The following is a 17,935-nucleotide window of genomic DNA, read 5'->3' on the forward strand; positions in this document are numbered from 1 at the left end:
AGGGAGTGTTACAATACCATGGAATCATTTGTCAGATTATCTAACAATTCTGTTATCAATCCCAATTCGCACTAACCATGACACGTAGAATATACATGTTTCAGAAAGTCCAATCAGCTATTAATACCACATGATTGTTAAAAGAGAGACTCACCATGTTCTCTCTGGTAAGTCCTTGCCTAGTTGTTTTACATTGATTTTCACAGGCCACCTCATTATTTATGTGACAGCTTAAAGAAATGGTGATTTTTCCCAAAAAAGTCTATGAATGGGTCTATCATATTCTTTGTCGAATACTCTATAAGAAAAATATAACATATATGCATCTAAAATAATCCTAAACAATTTTATTAGCAAATTTAATACTCATTTCGGTTGGTAGTCCACCAGTGTTTTTTACGGAATAATTTGAATTTGGTTGGTCGTAGGGCCAATCTGACTACTGATTTCACACAAAGGTATATACCTCCGCATCTGATGGTGGTATTTTTGAGTTGCTACTCTTTCTTCTATTGCTCCAAGTCCAACTGTCCCACTTACTTGCACACGCTCGAAGGGCCCCATGTTGCTTGTTGCCTGAGGCCCCAGGGGACCCTTGCTACGCCTCTGGAGACAACAATGTAGTAGAGTCCACAATTCGTGTAAAGAATGACGTAAAGCTGAGTATCCCCAGTTGAAGACTACCGTGAAACCAAACATGAAACAAAAAGTACATATTGTGTATGAGAAACAGCTTTGCCTTATTAATGCCATCACTGTCTTAATGCTAACACTTACTGGTTAACAGTAAAGTTAGTTAGCATCAACAATTGCTGTGTTATAAACCTTTAATTGGCTTATAGTGTCTTGAACGCTTATTTTACATCAATGAGTTCTCTGTAGGTTTTATTTTTTATTTTTTTTGCTGGCTGTCATTTTCAGTAATATCTGTTTTTTTTAACAATGTCTGAAAAATAATTACCCTAGGAATGTCACATTCTGCTGCTGGTTAGATTTTGTTTTGTTTTTGTTTTGCTACAGAGTGTCGGCGTTTCCAACATCGCATCTGCAGCTTCCTTTTACAAAATAACATAAACAACAACACAAATAGAGCTTTTGATAGCAAAGTAACAATTTATTTACACATAACTAACTGAGAGATGACGCTGTTGTGGCAGCGACAGCCGGGTTAACTTTTCCCTCATCGCCGCCTGTCTCATAAAAATAGATTTTTTTGAGTCTTTGCGGGGTCTGCTCGGCAAGCAGCACGGACTCAACGGCATCGTCCGCTGCACTGGTGGTCCCGGTCGTTCTACTCGGTTGTTCAGCACCTGGCATCCCGGGCGTCCTCCAGGTTGTTCTCCATTCGGTCGTCTTCCCCCGGCACTCCGGCCGTGCGGCCCGGCCATTTGTTGCCATTGAATCGGGTTGCGGGTCTTACCAAATGCGCTACTGCCCTCCAGTGGCCAGTTTTATTGCTTTAAAATGCATTTCAGCTTTGTGCTTTGGAGCTAAATTGAATCAGAACCCAGAGATGTCTCTTCTAAAAAAAAAAACGTAAAAGACGTATAAATACGTCTTTGGGACACTGAAACAATTAAAAATAGAACGTATTTATACATTTTTGGGAGCAAATGAATTAAGTTTATGTTTAGACCGTAAGGGTGAAGGCATGGGCGTTGCATATTCTTGTACAGTAGATGGCGGTATGCACCTGAAAGTTGCTTGCAATCCGCCATTAATCAAAGACAGATTTTTTTTTACATGCCGTGATGTCACTAAGATTATTTATATGTTAAATTCAGACATATAAAACACTATTATTCAACCCACATACCAGATCGTTCAAAGAATAAGTAATTTGTATGTCAGAATCTCTCGCATTTATAAGCACAACGCCAACAGGGGACGTGACGTTGCGCACATTACAGGCATGTCGCAATTGACTGAGCCTTACTGCGCTTGTGCATTAAAAAATTCCTTCTTTCAATTAATTTTCAGGTGCATACCACTACTTAATGTACAAAATGTGCAGCACCCATTCCTCCACCCTGACAATCTTTACATTAACTTAATGTCTTTCAAGAAGTGCTTTCTTTACATACCTGTCTTTCTCCAGCCTCACCTCAATTAAACCCTTCAGACCTCATTCACGCTGTTAAAAATGAACCAAAAACTTTTATTTAAACATTATAGACTTTGCAATAACATACAAGGTTTTTCAGGTATCTATGGTTTACCGATAACTACTACGTTTTAGTTAGTCTTTGATAAGATATGTGTAAGAAACAGTGTTGATGTGAAAATGAATGAAGGCTTCAGAGTCCTATATTAGCATATGTGAGTATAGTTTTTTTGAGTTTCTGTTCTACACATTAAAATGTTTCAACTTTTGAAGGCATTGTGTTTACTTCTATTTACGGCATAATTTTTAGATGGTTTAAAAAAAATAAAATGATCACCTCCCCCCAAAAAAGAAAAATGTTAATTATTTATCGGTTAATCGAGCACGTACATATCTATATCTGCAGTCATTGCTCAAGAGAACATGGTGTCAGGCAGGGGCGGACTGGGACTAAAAAGCAGCCCTGGACTTTTGACTCAGCCCAGCCCACAAGAAACGCTATACGAAGGGAAACAGACCCCCTAGGGGTGTCCGGGGGCATATCGCCCAACCCTTGGGGAGATTTTTTTTTTTTTTTTTTTACATTTTATTGTAAAATGCATCAATTTCTTGCACTTTAAGAGAAAATGAAGAAAATATGTCTAGACTGTCACTGTCTGACTTGGGGCGCTCAAAGTACTGCAAGGCTGAACTGGAGTTGGGTTCATTTTCTGTACTAGCTCTATGATAGACCTGAATAAACAAATGAAAATGTATTTTTCAAAGCAAGTTTTATGTATTCGGGCAAATTCCACATTCTGAAACTGTCAATGATTATGATGATGATGACAATAAATTCATTCATTCATTCATTCATGTATCCAATTGATTATAATATATCTCTATATATCTCTGTCTATAAAACGATTTCATTGTTTATGCCATAATTCAGTGGTCTCCAAACTATTCCACATAGAGCCGCAGCGGGCACTGGATTTCATTCCAACAAAACAAGACAACACCTCTGCACCAATCTGGTGTCTTACAAGTGTAATCAGTTGATTGCAGTCAGGTGCTGCTTGTTTTAGCAGAAACTTCATTGGTTAAACTGTCGGTACTCGATCGGTTGAAAGAAAAACCAGGCCCCGCAGTGGCCCTTGAGGACCGGTTTGGAGACCCCTGCCATAATTAATCTTGCCATACAAATAATACATTTCAATGAAAATACAATAAACATTTCAAGACAAATCCTGTATACATAACCTTCATTGGAAAGTATTAACCAGAAAACAAAACGATATATAAATGATTAAAAATATATATCAATTTAACTACCTAAACTTTAAAGTAAAACCATTCATTTTATTAATATTTTGTTATATTTCTTCTGAATTAATATTGCTGCTGCGTGTGCATACATTGTTTTATAGCTATAATATTTTTCTTAGGAGAGTGATAGTAGGACTAGCATATTATAACTTGACACGATTGCAAATGGGTACATCGACTCGCTGGCACTAACCCTTTAATTGTCATTTATTTCATTTAAAATGTACCTACCTTGTGGATAATAATTGCCAGTATACCGAGCAAGTGACCCTCTTCATCCCTTTTTACTTGCTCTGCGCTTGTCTGGGGAACTTCCCTCTCGAACTTCCACCAGCTTATCATTACCTCCTCCCTCTATTTTTCTCTCTCCCTGCACCGGCTGCACGTCAGGGCGGCTGCCCCCTCTCACCATCGCCGGGGCTGTGCTGCTGTTACCCAACGTGGCCGTTGCAGCCAGACTGCTGCTTGCGAAAATATTTGTCAACTTATGACATTTTAATGCTTCGCTCTCCAGTTTCTTTAATTTTTTTCTTCCCTAACCTTCTCCGCGCCACCCTTCTCTTTTCTTTTTTTGCCACCACCATCCATATTGGGCATTAACGCTCGTCGCCATTTTGCTTCCACAAGGAACCAATGAAGGCAACTTTGTGCTTCTTTCGTTCTTCTATCGGACTGGCGATGAACAGCCAGGCGCATTGCTGCCACCTGTCGGATTGGATGCAAACTGTAGATAATCAGAGGCTAGGGGGGACAAAAACAGTGACGTATAATGAATGGCGGCCGCCGGCCGTCCAGGGCACCGGCCGTTCTGTGATCCTCCAGAACCCACAGATTACCAGTCCGCCCCTGGTGTCAGGTCGCATGCGCAGTAGCAATCCATCGCCTTTCACAATCGGGTAATGACAGGCATATCAGGTTCGTTCCCGGAAATAGTAAGCCAAAATGTTAGCAAAGACGACTGAAAAACAGGCGTGTTTGGACAGCTTTATATAGGAAAAGGCCACCTGCTGAGCAAGAAGAGGAGCCTAAGACCAAGTCCATTCTGCACAATATGTAGCTAAAAGCTACCAAACGAGGCAACAAAAGTGAATGCACTGAGAGCGTCACACCTCGTGGCAAATCCTATTGCTAAAGCCAAGAAACCGTTCATGATTGAAGAAGAATTGTATTATGCCAAGGAACAAGGATATTTGCCGTTAAGTTTAGTAAGAAGGCGCTGTTAAAAAAGGTTGATATCAACGTAAGGAGAGTTACATTTCCCTGCACTTTTAAGGTTCCTTTTGACCCCTTTTGTGTTATTTTATATTGACTCTAATTTCCTACCACACATTGCCAGTCCGTGAAAAAAAGGCCCACATCACACCGGTCCGTGGTGCAAAGAAGGTTGGGGACAAATGTACTAATGTTGAGGTATGTTTGTTGTATTTTTTTATGATGGGTGTTGTACCCCGAATTATTTCATGTTGCTCTGAAATAATATGCAACAAAAGTAAAAGACTGCCATTAATTTAATATGATAAAAAACAGCTACTTTTATCACAATCTCAATCAATTCAGTGGTAGAATATTCCACGATCACAAGCCACAATCAAACCAAGTCCCCTATTTAAAAAAAAAAAAAAAAAAAAAAAAAAAAGGCTATTAACGTCACAAAATAAAGCGTCTGCCCAAACTCTTATTCAAAGGTCTTAGAGAAATGAATCATTTCATAAATAAAAGAATGAGTTGCTTCACCTGTGTATAAGCCGGAAATGAATCCACGCACATTTACCTCCACCTAGCTTATGAGACTTCCCTCTATAATAAGAGCAAGCCGCCTGAAATATGATTGATCTCACTAATTTGATTTTAGTACTAGAAAGGCATCCAGGCTTTCCATATTGGTGGCAGTTCACACATACAACACACAGAACAGTGAAATAGGAGGAATTTTAAGTTTCATAAGACTTTTGGAGCATTCAAAGATTTGTTCTCAAGCTATTTTCACCATTTAAAATAGCTTGATACTGCGTGAAAAAGTTGTCGCAGGCCCAAAGCAAAGGACACATACCACTATGAGAAATATTCTGGTCATCGACAGGCGGCTGTTTTCCATCTCAATGTGTGTGAGTAAAAATCTGACTGCAAATCAAAAACGAAATCTGAAAACAAGCTCAAAACAATTACTTAGTTTGTACATTTTTTTTTTTAATTGCATGAACTTTAGAATAAGTTCCAACGTTAACGGCATTAGAGAGTTCCTTAACACATAATGTAACACACCATATGCAGCTGGGGGTATTAACCCCTTACGCAGATATCTGAACACACCTGGATTAACAACACATGCAGACAATCACAATACTCACAGACATACTGGTATATTTTGAGCCACTGCGAAAAATTACTATAACTGTATTATGTCAACCGCAGCATTTGATCAGGATGCACAATCTCTTAAATTATTTATATCCTATTTAACTATTCCATTGATGTCAATGGGGAAAGATGATTTGACACCAATTTCACATATAACACAAAATTGAGTGGACAAGCCTGTCAAAAGTGAAGAGAAAAGGTACCGTTCTTGCACACACCATATAATTGTTTGCATTAGTCCAACACATTCATTTAACTATAGTTTAGGCAGACTTCACTCAGTGGCCTTGACACAGTAACAGACACATCCTCACGTGTGCAGACGAAAAATACAGAATGCAGCTCCGCCCCCTAATTGTAGTCTGTATTGAGCCAAATTAGCTGCTATCTCGGTGCTCGGATGGATAAAAAGAGCAAGGGTGGCGCTAGGGATGGGAATTGATAGGATTTTTACGATTCCGATTCCATTATCGATATTGCTTAACGATTCGATTCTTTATCGATTCTCTTATCGATTCTAATTTGGGGAAAAAGAAGAACAAACGTTTTGATTGGCATCGAGTTTGTTTAATCAGAAGTCACAACCTTACAAACTCACAACGAGATCAAAAGAGGCCCAAAACCTCAATGTTAACTGTGGCAATAAGTGGCAAATACAATGTGTAACATTTTACTGAAATGTTTATCTAATAGAAATAAAAAATATTGGTATATATTGGCAGATAGGTTGTTGTTCTGCCTTTGGCAATATGTGTTAAAGCAGGGGTCCCCAAACTTTTTCCTGTGAGGGCCACATAACTTTTCCCTTCTCTGTTGAGGGGCCAGGGTCAGTTTGTGACAGAAAAAGTGTGACGATTGCAGAAGTGCATAAATGTAAAAAATTAATGTTTTTCAGAAAGCCACAATCAAATAACCCTTTCTGGATTCTTCATGGAATGAAAGTAAATAAAATAAAAATAATTATATAATGTAATAATAATAATAATAATAATAATTAATAATAAAAACACTATTAATTAAATAGATAATAACCAAATAACCCTCTCTGAATTCTTCAAGGAAAAGGCCAGGAAATAAATAACACGATTGAGAAAAAAAAAATTTCAAAATGGCCGGACCAAATGTGGAGGCGGGCCGTATTTGGGCCGAGGGCCGCAGTTTGGGGACTGCTGGGTTAACGTGTATTATTTACCATTACATTGAAATGCATGCCTTTTAGTTTTTGTGGCGCTTACACGCTCAAGTGGGGGCGCCCTTGCGCTTCCTCACGCGAAGAAGAACGCGCTCACGTGAAGAAGAGCGCGCTTACACCTAAAGAAGAAATGCCGCATCCAAGCGAGTGAGCGAGTTAGTGAGAGAGGGAAACACTTCTACGAGCCTACGTTCTTTGTTAATGTTAATATCTACAGAGGCAACGCCTGTATGTATCATCTTTTGTGTTGTTGTTGTTGTGTTTCCACTCGCGATCGGACACTTAAATCCAGTTGTGTAGTGGTTTGAACGATGTGCTAATGCTAGCGAACGAATGCTAACCATTTGGTATTACTGTTATTAGCAGCTAATCATCGCTGATTTACGTTGATGCAAACCTGTTTGTTATCGGGGACGAAATTGATTTGTTTAATTTCTATTCTTAGTTTCACTCTTCAAGTGATGGTTGAATAAAGTCAGCAAATTATACCAACGTCTTCTGCATCGTCATTTGGGAGTTTAGCTAGCTGTATAGCCTTAGCCTCTCTGTGAGGACAGCGCAGTCGTATTCCCTCCCGATACAGTTATCTCCACCTTGCAATGACTGCAAGTCGCTTTGTTGTAATTTTTCCTCGTGAAGTGAAGACACACTTTCGAGCGTTTGAACCTACGTGCTGTCATTGTTATGTTTATGGCCGCAATGCTCGTGCTTACCCGTCGTAACCTTTCATTTTCACACTCTTTCCTGGTGAAGTGTAGTCAAACTTTGGACCGAGTGGTTCTTGGCTCCATGCTAGTTTGATGCGTCTGGACAACAAGACACGTCACGACGCAATACGCGTCTTTAGGAATCGTTAAAGGGATCGTTAAGGCTTTTTCATTGTGATGTCGAGGCCTCGAAACACTCGGAACCGGTTCCGAATTGGAATCTGATTTCGATTTCCATCCCTAGTTGGCGCTGAAAAAATAAAAATTAAAAAGACAAAAGCACTCGTGAAAGAATCGGCAAAAATGCGCAAAAATAGCAATTTTTTTTTTCACGCAACGACCTCGCTGCCTCAAACTACAGAGGATTACAACGAAAGTGGTAAGGCCAGATGGCGAATAAAATGCAATTTGCACCGTGTGATACGACAATATGTAATTGTGGAAACTTTGGCTTCTTGTAGCACCTCACAAGGGATATGGAGCAGCAAGCATTAGCCATAATGAACACACCACAGGTGCAGAGCTGGAAGGTAGGATTGCCATGTTGTTCATTGAGTGAAAATTTGAATTAATATAATCAATTACGTGGCGTTTTTAAAGTGCCATAAAGCTGACTTGAATAGATCAGAATGCATTGTTATGTTCAAAATTGACTATTTCTTTAATATGTGATTTAATGTCAGTGGCAGACACAGGGGGAAGTGGTGAGGATGGGATTGCTGCCATTGATGCTGTCAGTGTTGAAAAAAAACAAGTGAGGCGTTGTAACAGTGTGAACAAGCAAGCTTCACTTCTAATATGGTCACATTTTATGCCCAAATGATTATAGTGGCTCATTTATTTATCAAAAGTTAGATTGCAATCAAACTACACATGTAAAAGTGATAGATAAATGTTAAATGCAATTGAACTGCATATTTTACATATGCATACACATTTATATTACATATTATACACATTTCATATACACAGAATTACAATACATGGCTTTTGAGAACACTGGACTTAACATGTGTATGCATATTGACATTATTTTAAATGAGTGGGCCGGTCTGAGGCATGAAATTCCAGGACCGAAAATGAGTCCCACTCCGGCCCTGCTCCCATAGTATATTTTATAGCCATGCTGCTGGCTGAGCGGAGACTTAACGCGCGAGGCGAGTTATTTAATGCCCATCTCCGCTCAATCCGCAATGGGAGGACCACCAATGGGTACCAAATTGAAACATATCATTGCGACGTATGTTTGAAATGTCCAAGAGCAATGTGTGAATACTCCATTAGCTCATCACAGCTCGTTTATGTCAAGCGAGCCAGCTGGTTCGCAATTTAAGATTACAGGTTGGCCGGGAACCAGATGCACTCCTCAAAAGAGCCAGATATGGCTCACGAGCCATAGGTTCCTGACTCCTTCCCTAGGGCTACGCGTAACCCTGGTTGGAAAACACTGTCTTATGCCTCCTAATGTGCATGACCTCAAATTGTTCGTAAATGATCATTTTATGGATTCCACCAAAAGACAGAATAACATACAAAGTGTGGTATAGTCAACTACATATTGGCACAGAAGAAAGTGACACTATTGCCGTTTCATTGTCAATAACACACAACGCAAGCCGATTATCAGCGCACCATCAAGGAAGGATTGGGAATCTATGGCAACAAAACCAAGGTATTCGGATATTGTTTCAGTCAGCCGAGGGCTCTCAGCTTAGCGAAAAATCCATCAGGACGTTTGATTAAAAGACGCCTGAGAAGTGAATGAGGAGGTTAAACAAGAAATCGAGCTAGCAAGCTGCATTCAAAAGGATGAATTGCTCATCACTTGGAGGGCTTTCAACATCTTGAGCCTGTTGAATATCCTGCACATAAAAGACATCAATAAGTACCAGAAATAACAAAGTGAGGAATTAAAAGGGAATGATGGGAAAGTTGTTAATGGCTGCAACCACACTGGGGTTAGTCATATTAATAGTGCAAAGGTTTTAAGATAATGATCTTGGCCTCCTTTTTTGTTTAAAGGGGAAATGTGAACTAAGGTTGGCCAACCATGTTTTTGAATAATATCAATGGTTAAACATTTATAAGCATATTTTCATTATTTTTTTTAACGCAACCCTTCCAGATTGTTTGTTTAACCCATAGCAATGCCCCTGACAACGAAAATGCTTTTCTTCGGCAATCTTCGGAAATTACGTCACACCGGGAAGTGCGAGGGAAGTCCGCCATAGAACAGTATTGTTTGTTGCATTGCTTCTCGGTAAGATGCCACGGCGGTGTGTGGCGATGTTTTGTTCTCACTCAAACGAAAAGTTGTATGAGTGGCCAAAGGATAGCAGGGCACGTAAATGGACATCTTTCGTTCGCACGAAGCGAATGAATTTCACGCCATCATCGAGTAATGTTCTCTGCTGTAAACACTTCAAAGATGCGTGCTTCCTTAATCGGTCTGATTATGATCAAGGATTTGCCAAAAAGTAAGTGTGATTTTTGGATAGATGACTGATGACTTTGTCAAAGCAGAGCTGCCAACTGTTGTGGAATGTACAGTAGAAGCTAGCGACGTTAGCCGAAAGCCAACTCGTGGCAATAGTCGTGGCATAGTTGTTGTTGTGTTCGCTAGTGTTACGTCCCAAGGACGGCTCGCGAAGGGCGTAACATAAAACGAGCCACACAATTTCACAAGTGGCACAAAATTTACACAACAAACTCGCAATGAATATGGTAAATGGTAAATGGTGTTATACTTATATAGCGCTTTTCCACCTTTCAAGGCAATATGTACAAAATGTAGATGAAGCGCGGCTCCAGGGTAAGCCCAGGCCAAAACAACAAACAAAAGGAATCTACACTTGAACCCCAACCGCTAACTAAACCCTGATCATGAAAAAGAACGAAGAAAATACAGCCACTAACCTAGCTTCTTACGCTAAAAAAAACAGGGGAAAACGGGTTGAACAGAAATGGTGACTTACCTCTTCTTGCTTCAGTACTCTTATTTACAGTGGTGAACAAAAACAATCCAATAACGAATAAACACAAAAGACCTCACCGAAAAAGCGGGAGTGTATCAGACTAGCGATCAAATGCAAACGAGCGTGAATGGCGAGCTAACAGCTGGCGGAGGACCGCGGCAGAATGCTGTCAAATGTGAACGTTGACAGCTGAAGTCCCGCAGTGAATCATGGGAAATGTAGTCTCGGGACAACACTGAAGTGGTGCTTTGTAATCTGTTCGCTTGTGTGAAAAAACTAAATTTCCTCACGCTATTAGACGCCACTTCCTGCCGATAGTCGCAGGAAGTAGTAGTAGCTGGTAGTACGAGGCGAGGCGGAGATGAGCGACAAGCAAAACTTCGCGGTCGAATGTGGCGGCACTCCGCTATTATTTTGTTTTCTTATTGTTGCCACAATAAAGTGGAGAAAGCCATCAACGACTCACCTCCTTCTTTCCCCCCAACGTTTTTATATTATTATTTTATATGTACAAGAGCTCAGGATCCGCCAAAATGAACATGCAGTCTGATTATTATTTTTTTTAAACAATGTCATCAGATAGACAAAAACATAAAATTATGTGCAAATGCCTGCATCTTCAAATCATGAAAATAATAACAGCCTATATCTTACCAATCTTGTAATCTCGATGGGTCCTGTCTCCATTCCATGTAAGGTAGTCTAGGCACGTTGTTTGCATCTGATTAGCGTCTGGCTAATACATGTTAAGTCCAACATAAAATTCCAAGCTCCTCTTCTTCCTCCAACTCTTCAAAAACTTGGATCTCCTCCCTTGCGCTCGATCTATCGCTTATATCGCTGTTTGAATCATTGTTTGAAGGGCTTTGTTTGGCGGCCGTATGTATGGAGCTGCCAACGCTGTTCCCGGTGTGACGTATCACTTCCGGGTTCGTCCCCTTTCAGGCTCGAACTTCGGAAACGCGATTATTTTGTCAAATATACAACATATAAATTATTTTTTCATGCTTTATTTGTTGGACAATGTTTAATTACTTTAATTGTGACCCTATTTGGCATGTTATGAAATTACTTCACATTACAGCTTTAAATGCATTCAAGTAGGGGTGTGTAGACGTTTTATATCCACTGTGTTAGTGATGTTTTTATCTGAGAAAGACCTGAAAATAGAAACATAGAATAATGACGGCGGTTCATGCAGGCAGAAGAAAAACAACATCATCACCTGCTGTGAAGCAGCCAGCCTCCTTCCATTGGTCCACTGCTCACATTTCACACTCATTAGAAGACAGATGATACAAGTGTGCGAGTGTGTGTACATGTGTGTACCAGATCATTTCAGTCCTTCTTGTACCCCCTACTTTAATCTGTCAGCCAGTCAAGTGTGGAACAACAACAATTGAGAATTCAAAACCTATTTGATGTTTGAATCCAAATAACAACAACTTCTTAAATATAAACTGAATGTGTACGCTTTCTTTGTCATCTTGAATGTTGTATTGCCAGATGTTTACAACAACTTCAAAATCTGCCCAGTAACAAGTAGCCAGGGAGTGTCTTTAGAAGGTAAGGATTTCTGATGGATTCAAATGGATGGTAACAAAGCACTATTTTGCTATTACCGTAGTCATTTAAAGGGCCTGTGACACGAAAAAGCATGTTTATTTCATAATACACGCAGTATTTTATGCTCCTGAATGAAATGGACCACGTGTGAAGAAGCGATATTTATTCAATTTTTTTTAATCACGCACTACGAAAATGACAGACTTCCGGCTTCGGTCTTGCACTGAGGAAGAGGGCTCTGTGACGTGTACGGGAGAAGGAGTCCTCTTCACTATACAGCCGTACTGTTGTATGAGAAGGACTGATTTTGCGGATTAATTCGTTTATTTTTCACATCACGCCAGCCAAACGGCTGCAGAAAAATCTTGCTGTTAGAAGGAGAGGCGTTGTGAACCTTTTTGGGGTTTTAAAAGGTTCCCATTCACCGGTGGATATTGGCCAAAACAAGCCCTACTACTGTGGGACCATGGGACTTACGAGGAAATGAGTAAACATCGTTTTTTGTATTATGTCAAATACTGGGATCAATTTAATATGTAGGTGGCTTGCATTTTGTGGCTGACATGCTCCTCGTCCCCTCGGCTGACGACCGGCGGCTTGACGCGCATCCCCCCGCCGGGAGAGCACTATACTCAGCTTATTGCCCTCTTCACGTGCCCGGTTTTCTGTCAAATTTTCCAACCGGTCAGAAATTGCAACTTTGTTTTAAAAATAGCCACGAATACAGCGATTACAAAGTAAACACTACAAACTTTCTTTAAATAAAGGACTACTTACGTTTGATCATGGATGGGCATGTAAAAAACTCTCTTCATACACATATTGTCGTGTTAGCTGCATAACAACTGCAGCTGCCCTCCTATGAGTCTCTCGCTGTTTACGAACTTCGCCGTGTAGTAAAGCATTATTTTGCTATATTCGTGTTAACCATTTGGCAGCTACACGCTCCTCGGCCGGTTTGTCCAGCGGTCATTGTCCAGCTGCTTCCCCGCAAACGAGCCCTCTGCCCTCAGCAGGGGAACGACGAGCTCTAATTTGTTTGCCACCGGGCGGGTTGCTGATCGGCGAAGACAATCGACAACCCAGTCGTCATGTGAAATGATCTGGGCTAGTTATGTGTGATTTTCCGCTTCGAAGACTTTGAAACATCACTGGTTTGGGTTAGAATGTCGGCTAGCTGTCACGCCTCTTGGTTTGTTTACATTCTCCAAAGCCAGGGAAGCGAAATGACATAAGCCCGGCTTAGGTGGCATAAAATATCGTTCGGGAGGTGCAATAGTAAAGATGAAGTCGACAGATTTGACCATTATGGAGCAATTTTGCCATGTCGTCTTGAATAAATGCATTTTATTATTTCATATTCCATTTAGCACAAGACTGTTATTTGTCATGACCATGCCATTTATTTAGCTATTGGGGGAAAATACTTGGATAAAAAGAATGTCCTGTAAAAATATTGGAGTAGCGAGACTCAAACAATGACATTTTGCGGCTCTCTTTGTCACGTTTTCCTCGTTCTGAATAATTCCCCCTCAATGGGCTGAATAGTAAAACCGATGAGCCCATTCTCCCGCTGACGTCATCCACCTGTTGGGGACGCTAGAGCCTTATAATGGTAGACGTGGCTAACCGGCAGATTAAAAGACTAATTTCTCGTTAGCTGCGCTTTGCTAAATTGTTGTATATTGTCGAATTGTCTGGAAATATGATTCTAATTCACATAATAATGCTATTTAAGACGTTTTTTTCTCCTGTCGTACGCACTTTAAAGCTCTAGTCAGCTGGTTGGTTTTTGTCTGCTGTTGTTTTGGTTTACAAATTTAATAGTTTAAATTTTGTTTATCTGCTAACCTTTCAGCATGTATCACCTTATCAGTTTGCTGCACCTTTTGACAACCTTTCAAACAGACAGGCCATCAATACTACCCAGAGGTGGTGACCAATCAGCCAAGCTTGTCAATTTTGATTTTCCGTCTTCTCTGATGGCAGAGTGGAAACCGTCACAGTTAATGGGGGTCTAACTAGAGTGACTCCTATGTGTTTGAAAGCGACTAACTCAAACTGGTCTTTTTTACTGACCGTGTTACAAAACACACGAAAGGCTTTCTCTGCGTCCATTATTTTCATCACCTAACTGATTGCAACAATCGGGATGAATGGGAAATTCATCTCGTGTTCTGACTGCGATCCCCTTTTAAATCCTCTGCTGCCCTCTATTCAACCCTGTTGGATTTAATTGCACTTAATGTATCGTTTCCATACTTGGCACACACAACAGTGGGTATATTTCTTTCGTATTTATTATTTTTTATAGTATTTAGTGAACTAAATCATGATTTAGAATTTTTAAAATTAAGGAAACACCTTCTTGGGATACAAGATCCTCAGGGACATGCAACTCTTTAGGATGGACCAATCAGTCACACAAACTACTATGACAGTAATTCACTTGTTTTTATGAGAGCATTTGACTAATTGGTTTCGATGCTATTGTATAGCATCATTCATCATCATTCCGCTCATCAATATTCATGACGTTAGCTACTGTTGCTAAGGGGGACACGCCACCATTTGTCCCCAATCGGAAATGAATTGAAAATCGTGTACGAAGGAGATGTTTACAGAGCTAAACTTACCAATTCTGTCCGAAAATGATGTCCCCGGTGCCAAATTCACTGGTAAAGAAGTGGAAGAACATAAAAATGTTCAGTTAAAGAGATGGCTTGAGTGTCGAGGGCTGAAAAAGATGAAAAAAAACGAGCTGACCTAATCATAGCCTTAGCTTTTTTATCGACACCTTTTTCTTACACGACTGACAATGACACTGTCTTTCTCATATATATATATTATATCCTCTGGTTGTCCTACATCTCTGACCGTTCTTGGGGGTAATTTATATTGTTAGTTTAGTTTAGCGACTGCAAATGCTACTCAGTGACAGCCAACGAATACTTTTATTTTTTTCATTAATATTAAATCTTAATTCTATAATTTATTTACACTTCCCCCTTTACAAAAGTTTTTTTTTTTTTTTTACAACAGAAAAGGTAACAGTGGCAGTCAGATACCATTTTAATTTTTTTCAGGTCATTCATTGTCAGACAGGAGCAGCACGGCACAACGTCACGCTAAAAAATAAGTTAAAAATATCAAAATGACTTACTTTACTTTGGCTTACTTTGTCCTCTGAAAGACCATGCCAAACCAACAAAATGTTTACTGCATATGAAATGTGAGTCCGCGCAAGTTGATTCATTCTTCACATTTTTTCCTCCGAGTTTTTGGTTTCGGGAAACGCATGAAGAAAACATCCGTCATATGTCGTAATGTCCAGAGTCGTTTCTACAAGTTTCATAAAAGCAATGTTTGATCGGCATGTTTGTTTTTGAAAGATTACCAGAGAAAAGTCGCAGAAATAACATAGCTTCTATGCGAGGGCGGGTCTATAACGTCCCACTTCCGCTTTACGATGCGACATCACGATCTAAAATTAGCATTTGTGCGGTATGCTATTTAAATCATGTGTGAAGCTCTGAGAAGTTGTGATTAAGGGCAACATAAAGAAATGTACTTGACTTGTGAATACAAGAGTATTTCAGTAATTTCGACGAGAGCGTTTTACTATTGTCAGAGCATTTCTGTTGTGTGGATGTTTCAGTCTTGTGTGAGCGTTTCAGTAGTGAGCATTTTTAATCACCTCAGTGTGTGTTGCAGGAGACAGTGTGATCTCTTTTAATTTGCTTCTTTAAGGAGTTGCAGCTCAAACCTGACGTTTATTAATAAATCAGTCAAAATATTGGCCGGCTGCCTTAGTTTTATACAAATTTATTTAATGGTAATGAATGTAGTAGATTTTTATTTGTAAATGATGGACAATACAAATAAATCTAGGGCTGCAGCTATCGATTATTTTAGTAGTCGATTAATCAATGAACTAGCTAATTCGAATAATTGAGTAACCGGATAAGGAACATGAAAAATTAAAAGACCTGAGCTGAGCATCAAACGGTAAAAAAAAAAAAAAAAAAAAAAGGCTCTATGTACAACAAAATAACTAACTTACATAGCAAAAGTCCGCCAGCTTAAATGCTATAAAATGCTAACTTTTTTTTAGAATGCTCTTAACAAATGGTTCAGACACATATTCCCACAAAAAAGTGGCTAAATATACCTAAATATACCTATGAACTAAAATACGAATGCATTAAAGCTCAAACAAAAACAGCTTACGTTGGTCTTAACAGGGAGCAGTTGGATTCAGCCATGTGAAATGAGGCAGACCAGAGGGCAGTGTATCCACCCTGATCAATAAAGTGAAATGCAAAGTCTTTCAAAATAAACCATTACAACGCCACTTTAATGAAACGAATACTCGAAGCAACACAATTTAATTTGAATACTTTTTTTCTAATCGAATACTCGAGTTAATCGACTAATCGTTGCAGCACTAAATAAATCATTGGCAACATGACAAGTTCTGTGAGACAGACTTGTTGCCTTTGAAGTAGAACACCCCAGAAGTGGTTCAATTTGGTTTCCAAACATTTTTTTTTTTTTTTTTTTTTGCCTGGAAAGTCCGACAAATAATGGCGTGAGACTCAGCTTATGTGTTATCTCCATAATATTAAGTATGTTTTGCTTTTAAATGGTGGCACATAAAATGTACTGTTGATGAAAAAAAACAAAACGGGAATTAAATTCCCCTTCAAGCATGGTTAAAGACAAAAATAAATAAATAGCAGAATGAACACACACACATATACACGTTCACCCATAGTGTCTATTTGAAGAAGTAGGAATTGATGTGTTAGTCCACAAGAAGGCCTGGTTGTTCAGCACGCTGGCCAATTTACGGTTGAATGGTTGGTGAAATTCCCACAAGAGCTTCTGAGTGGAGGGAAGCATGGGGCCCAGGCTCCTGTCGACCGCACGTCGGGTATTAGACATAGGCCCCTTGGTCAGTGTTGCTGCCGCCTGCTCGGACAAAGGACCTGAGCCAAATATTGAATGGAGTAAACCAGCAAATACATTTTATCAGACTTAGCATAGTTTCTGCTCTTGCACTCCTCATTATAAGAAACTGCTGAATTTTAAGCCAAAACAACCGTTGTGTTTGATAGAACAATATGTTTATATGCTGCCATAGCAGATTCATAGCGCAGTAAGCCCCCGAACTATTTTTAATTTGTCCGTTTGACCCTGAAAACCCCCGTTTACAGACGTCGCGCAACCGCTTTTGTTTCAACCCAGCCATAAAACGAAGGTAATTAATCATATTTATTATTCAAAATGTCTGTCATTTTTAGCTTTGAATCATTAATTGGTGTCTAATACTTCGTTTAAAAAAAAAAACGACTTTAAAAAATTATTCAATGGCATATTATAAACTTTTAAACAAATTACATCACAATGAAAAAAATGGTGTCTGTAAAAAAGTCACGCATATCTACCTCATAACTATCACTTAATTGTATTTTTTTTTTTTTTTTTGTTACTGTTGCATTTTCTCCAATGTTAGATGATAAATAATCGATCCAAACAAAGAAAAATGGGGAAAAAACGTTTAAAAAGGTAAGTATATGAAAAAGAACATCTCAACCACTCCTTGATGTCTGCGAATTCTGCATTGCGACCCTTGTTATACTACCAAGTTCCACCCATAAAATCCCCCCAAAAAATCCAGCTGTAGTTATTCACAGCTGTGTCTTGAAACTCAGTGATACAT

At 39.4% G+C, this 17,935-nt stretch overlaps 1 protein-coding gene across 1 annotated transcript in view; it reads right to left on the reverse strand.

The window, feature by feature from the left end:
- Positions 1 to 9,721: 9,721 nt before the first annotated feature.
- LOC130923184 (carbohydrate sulfotransferase 15-like) overlaps positions 9,722 to 17,935 on the reverse strand; it is a 31,973-nt gene continuing 23,759 nt past the window's right edge. Inside the window, exon 8 of the mRNA XM_057848701.1 lies at positions 9,722 to 17,201. Coding sequence (XP_057704684.1) covers positions 16,978 to 17,201 — 224 coding nt within the window. The 3' untranslated portion in view covers positions 9,722 to 16,977. The remainder of the gene's footprint in view (positions 17,202 to 17,935) is intronic.

Source organism: Corythoichthys intestinalis, chromosome 10 (genome assembly GCF_030265065.1).
Source record: "Corythoichthys intestinalis isolate RoL2023-P3 chromosome 10, ASM3026506v1, whole genome shotgun sequence".
NCBI classification, from domain to species: Eukaryota; Metazoa; Chordata; class Actinopteri; order Syngnathiformes; family Syngnathidae; genus Corythoichthys; species Corythoichthys intestinalis.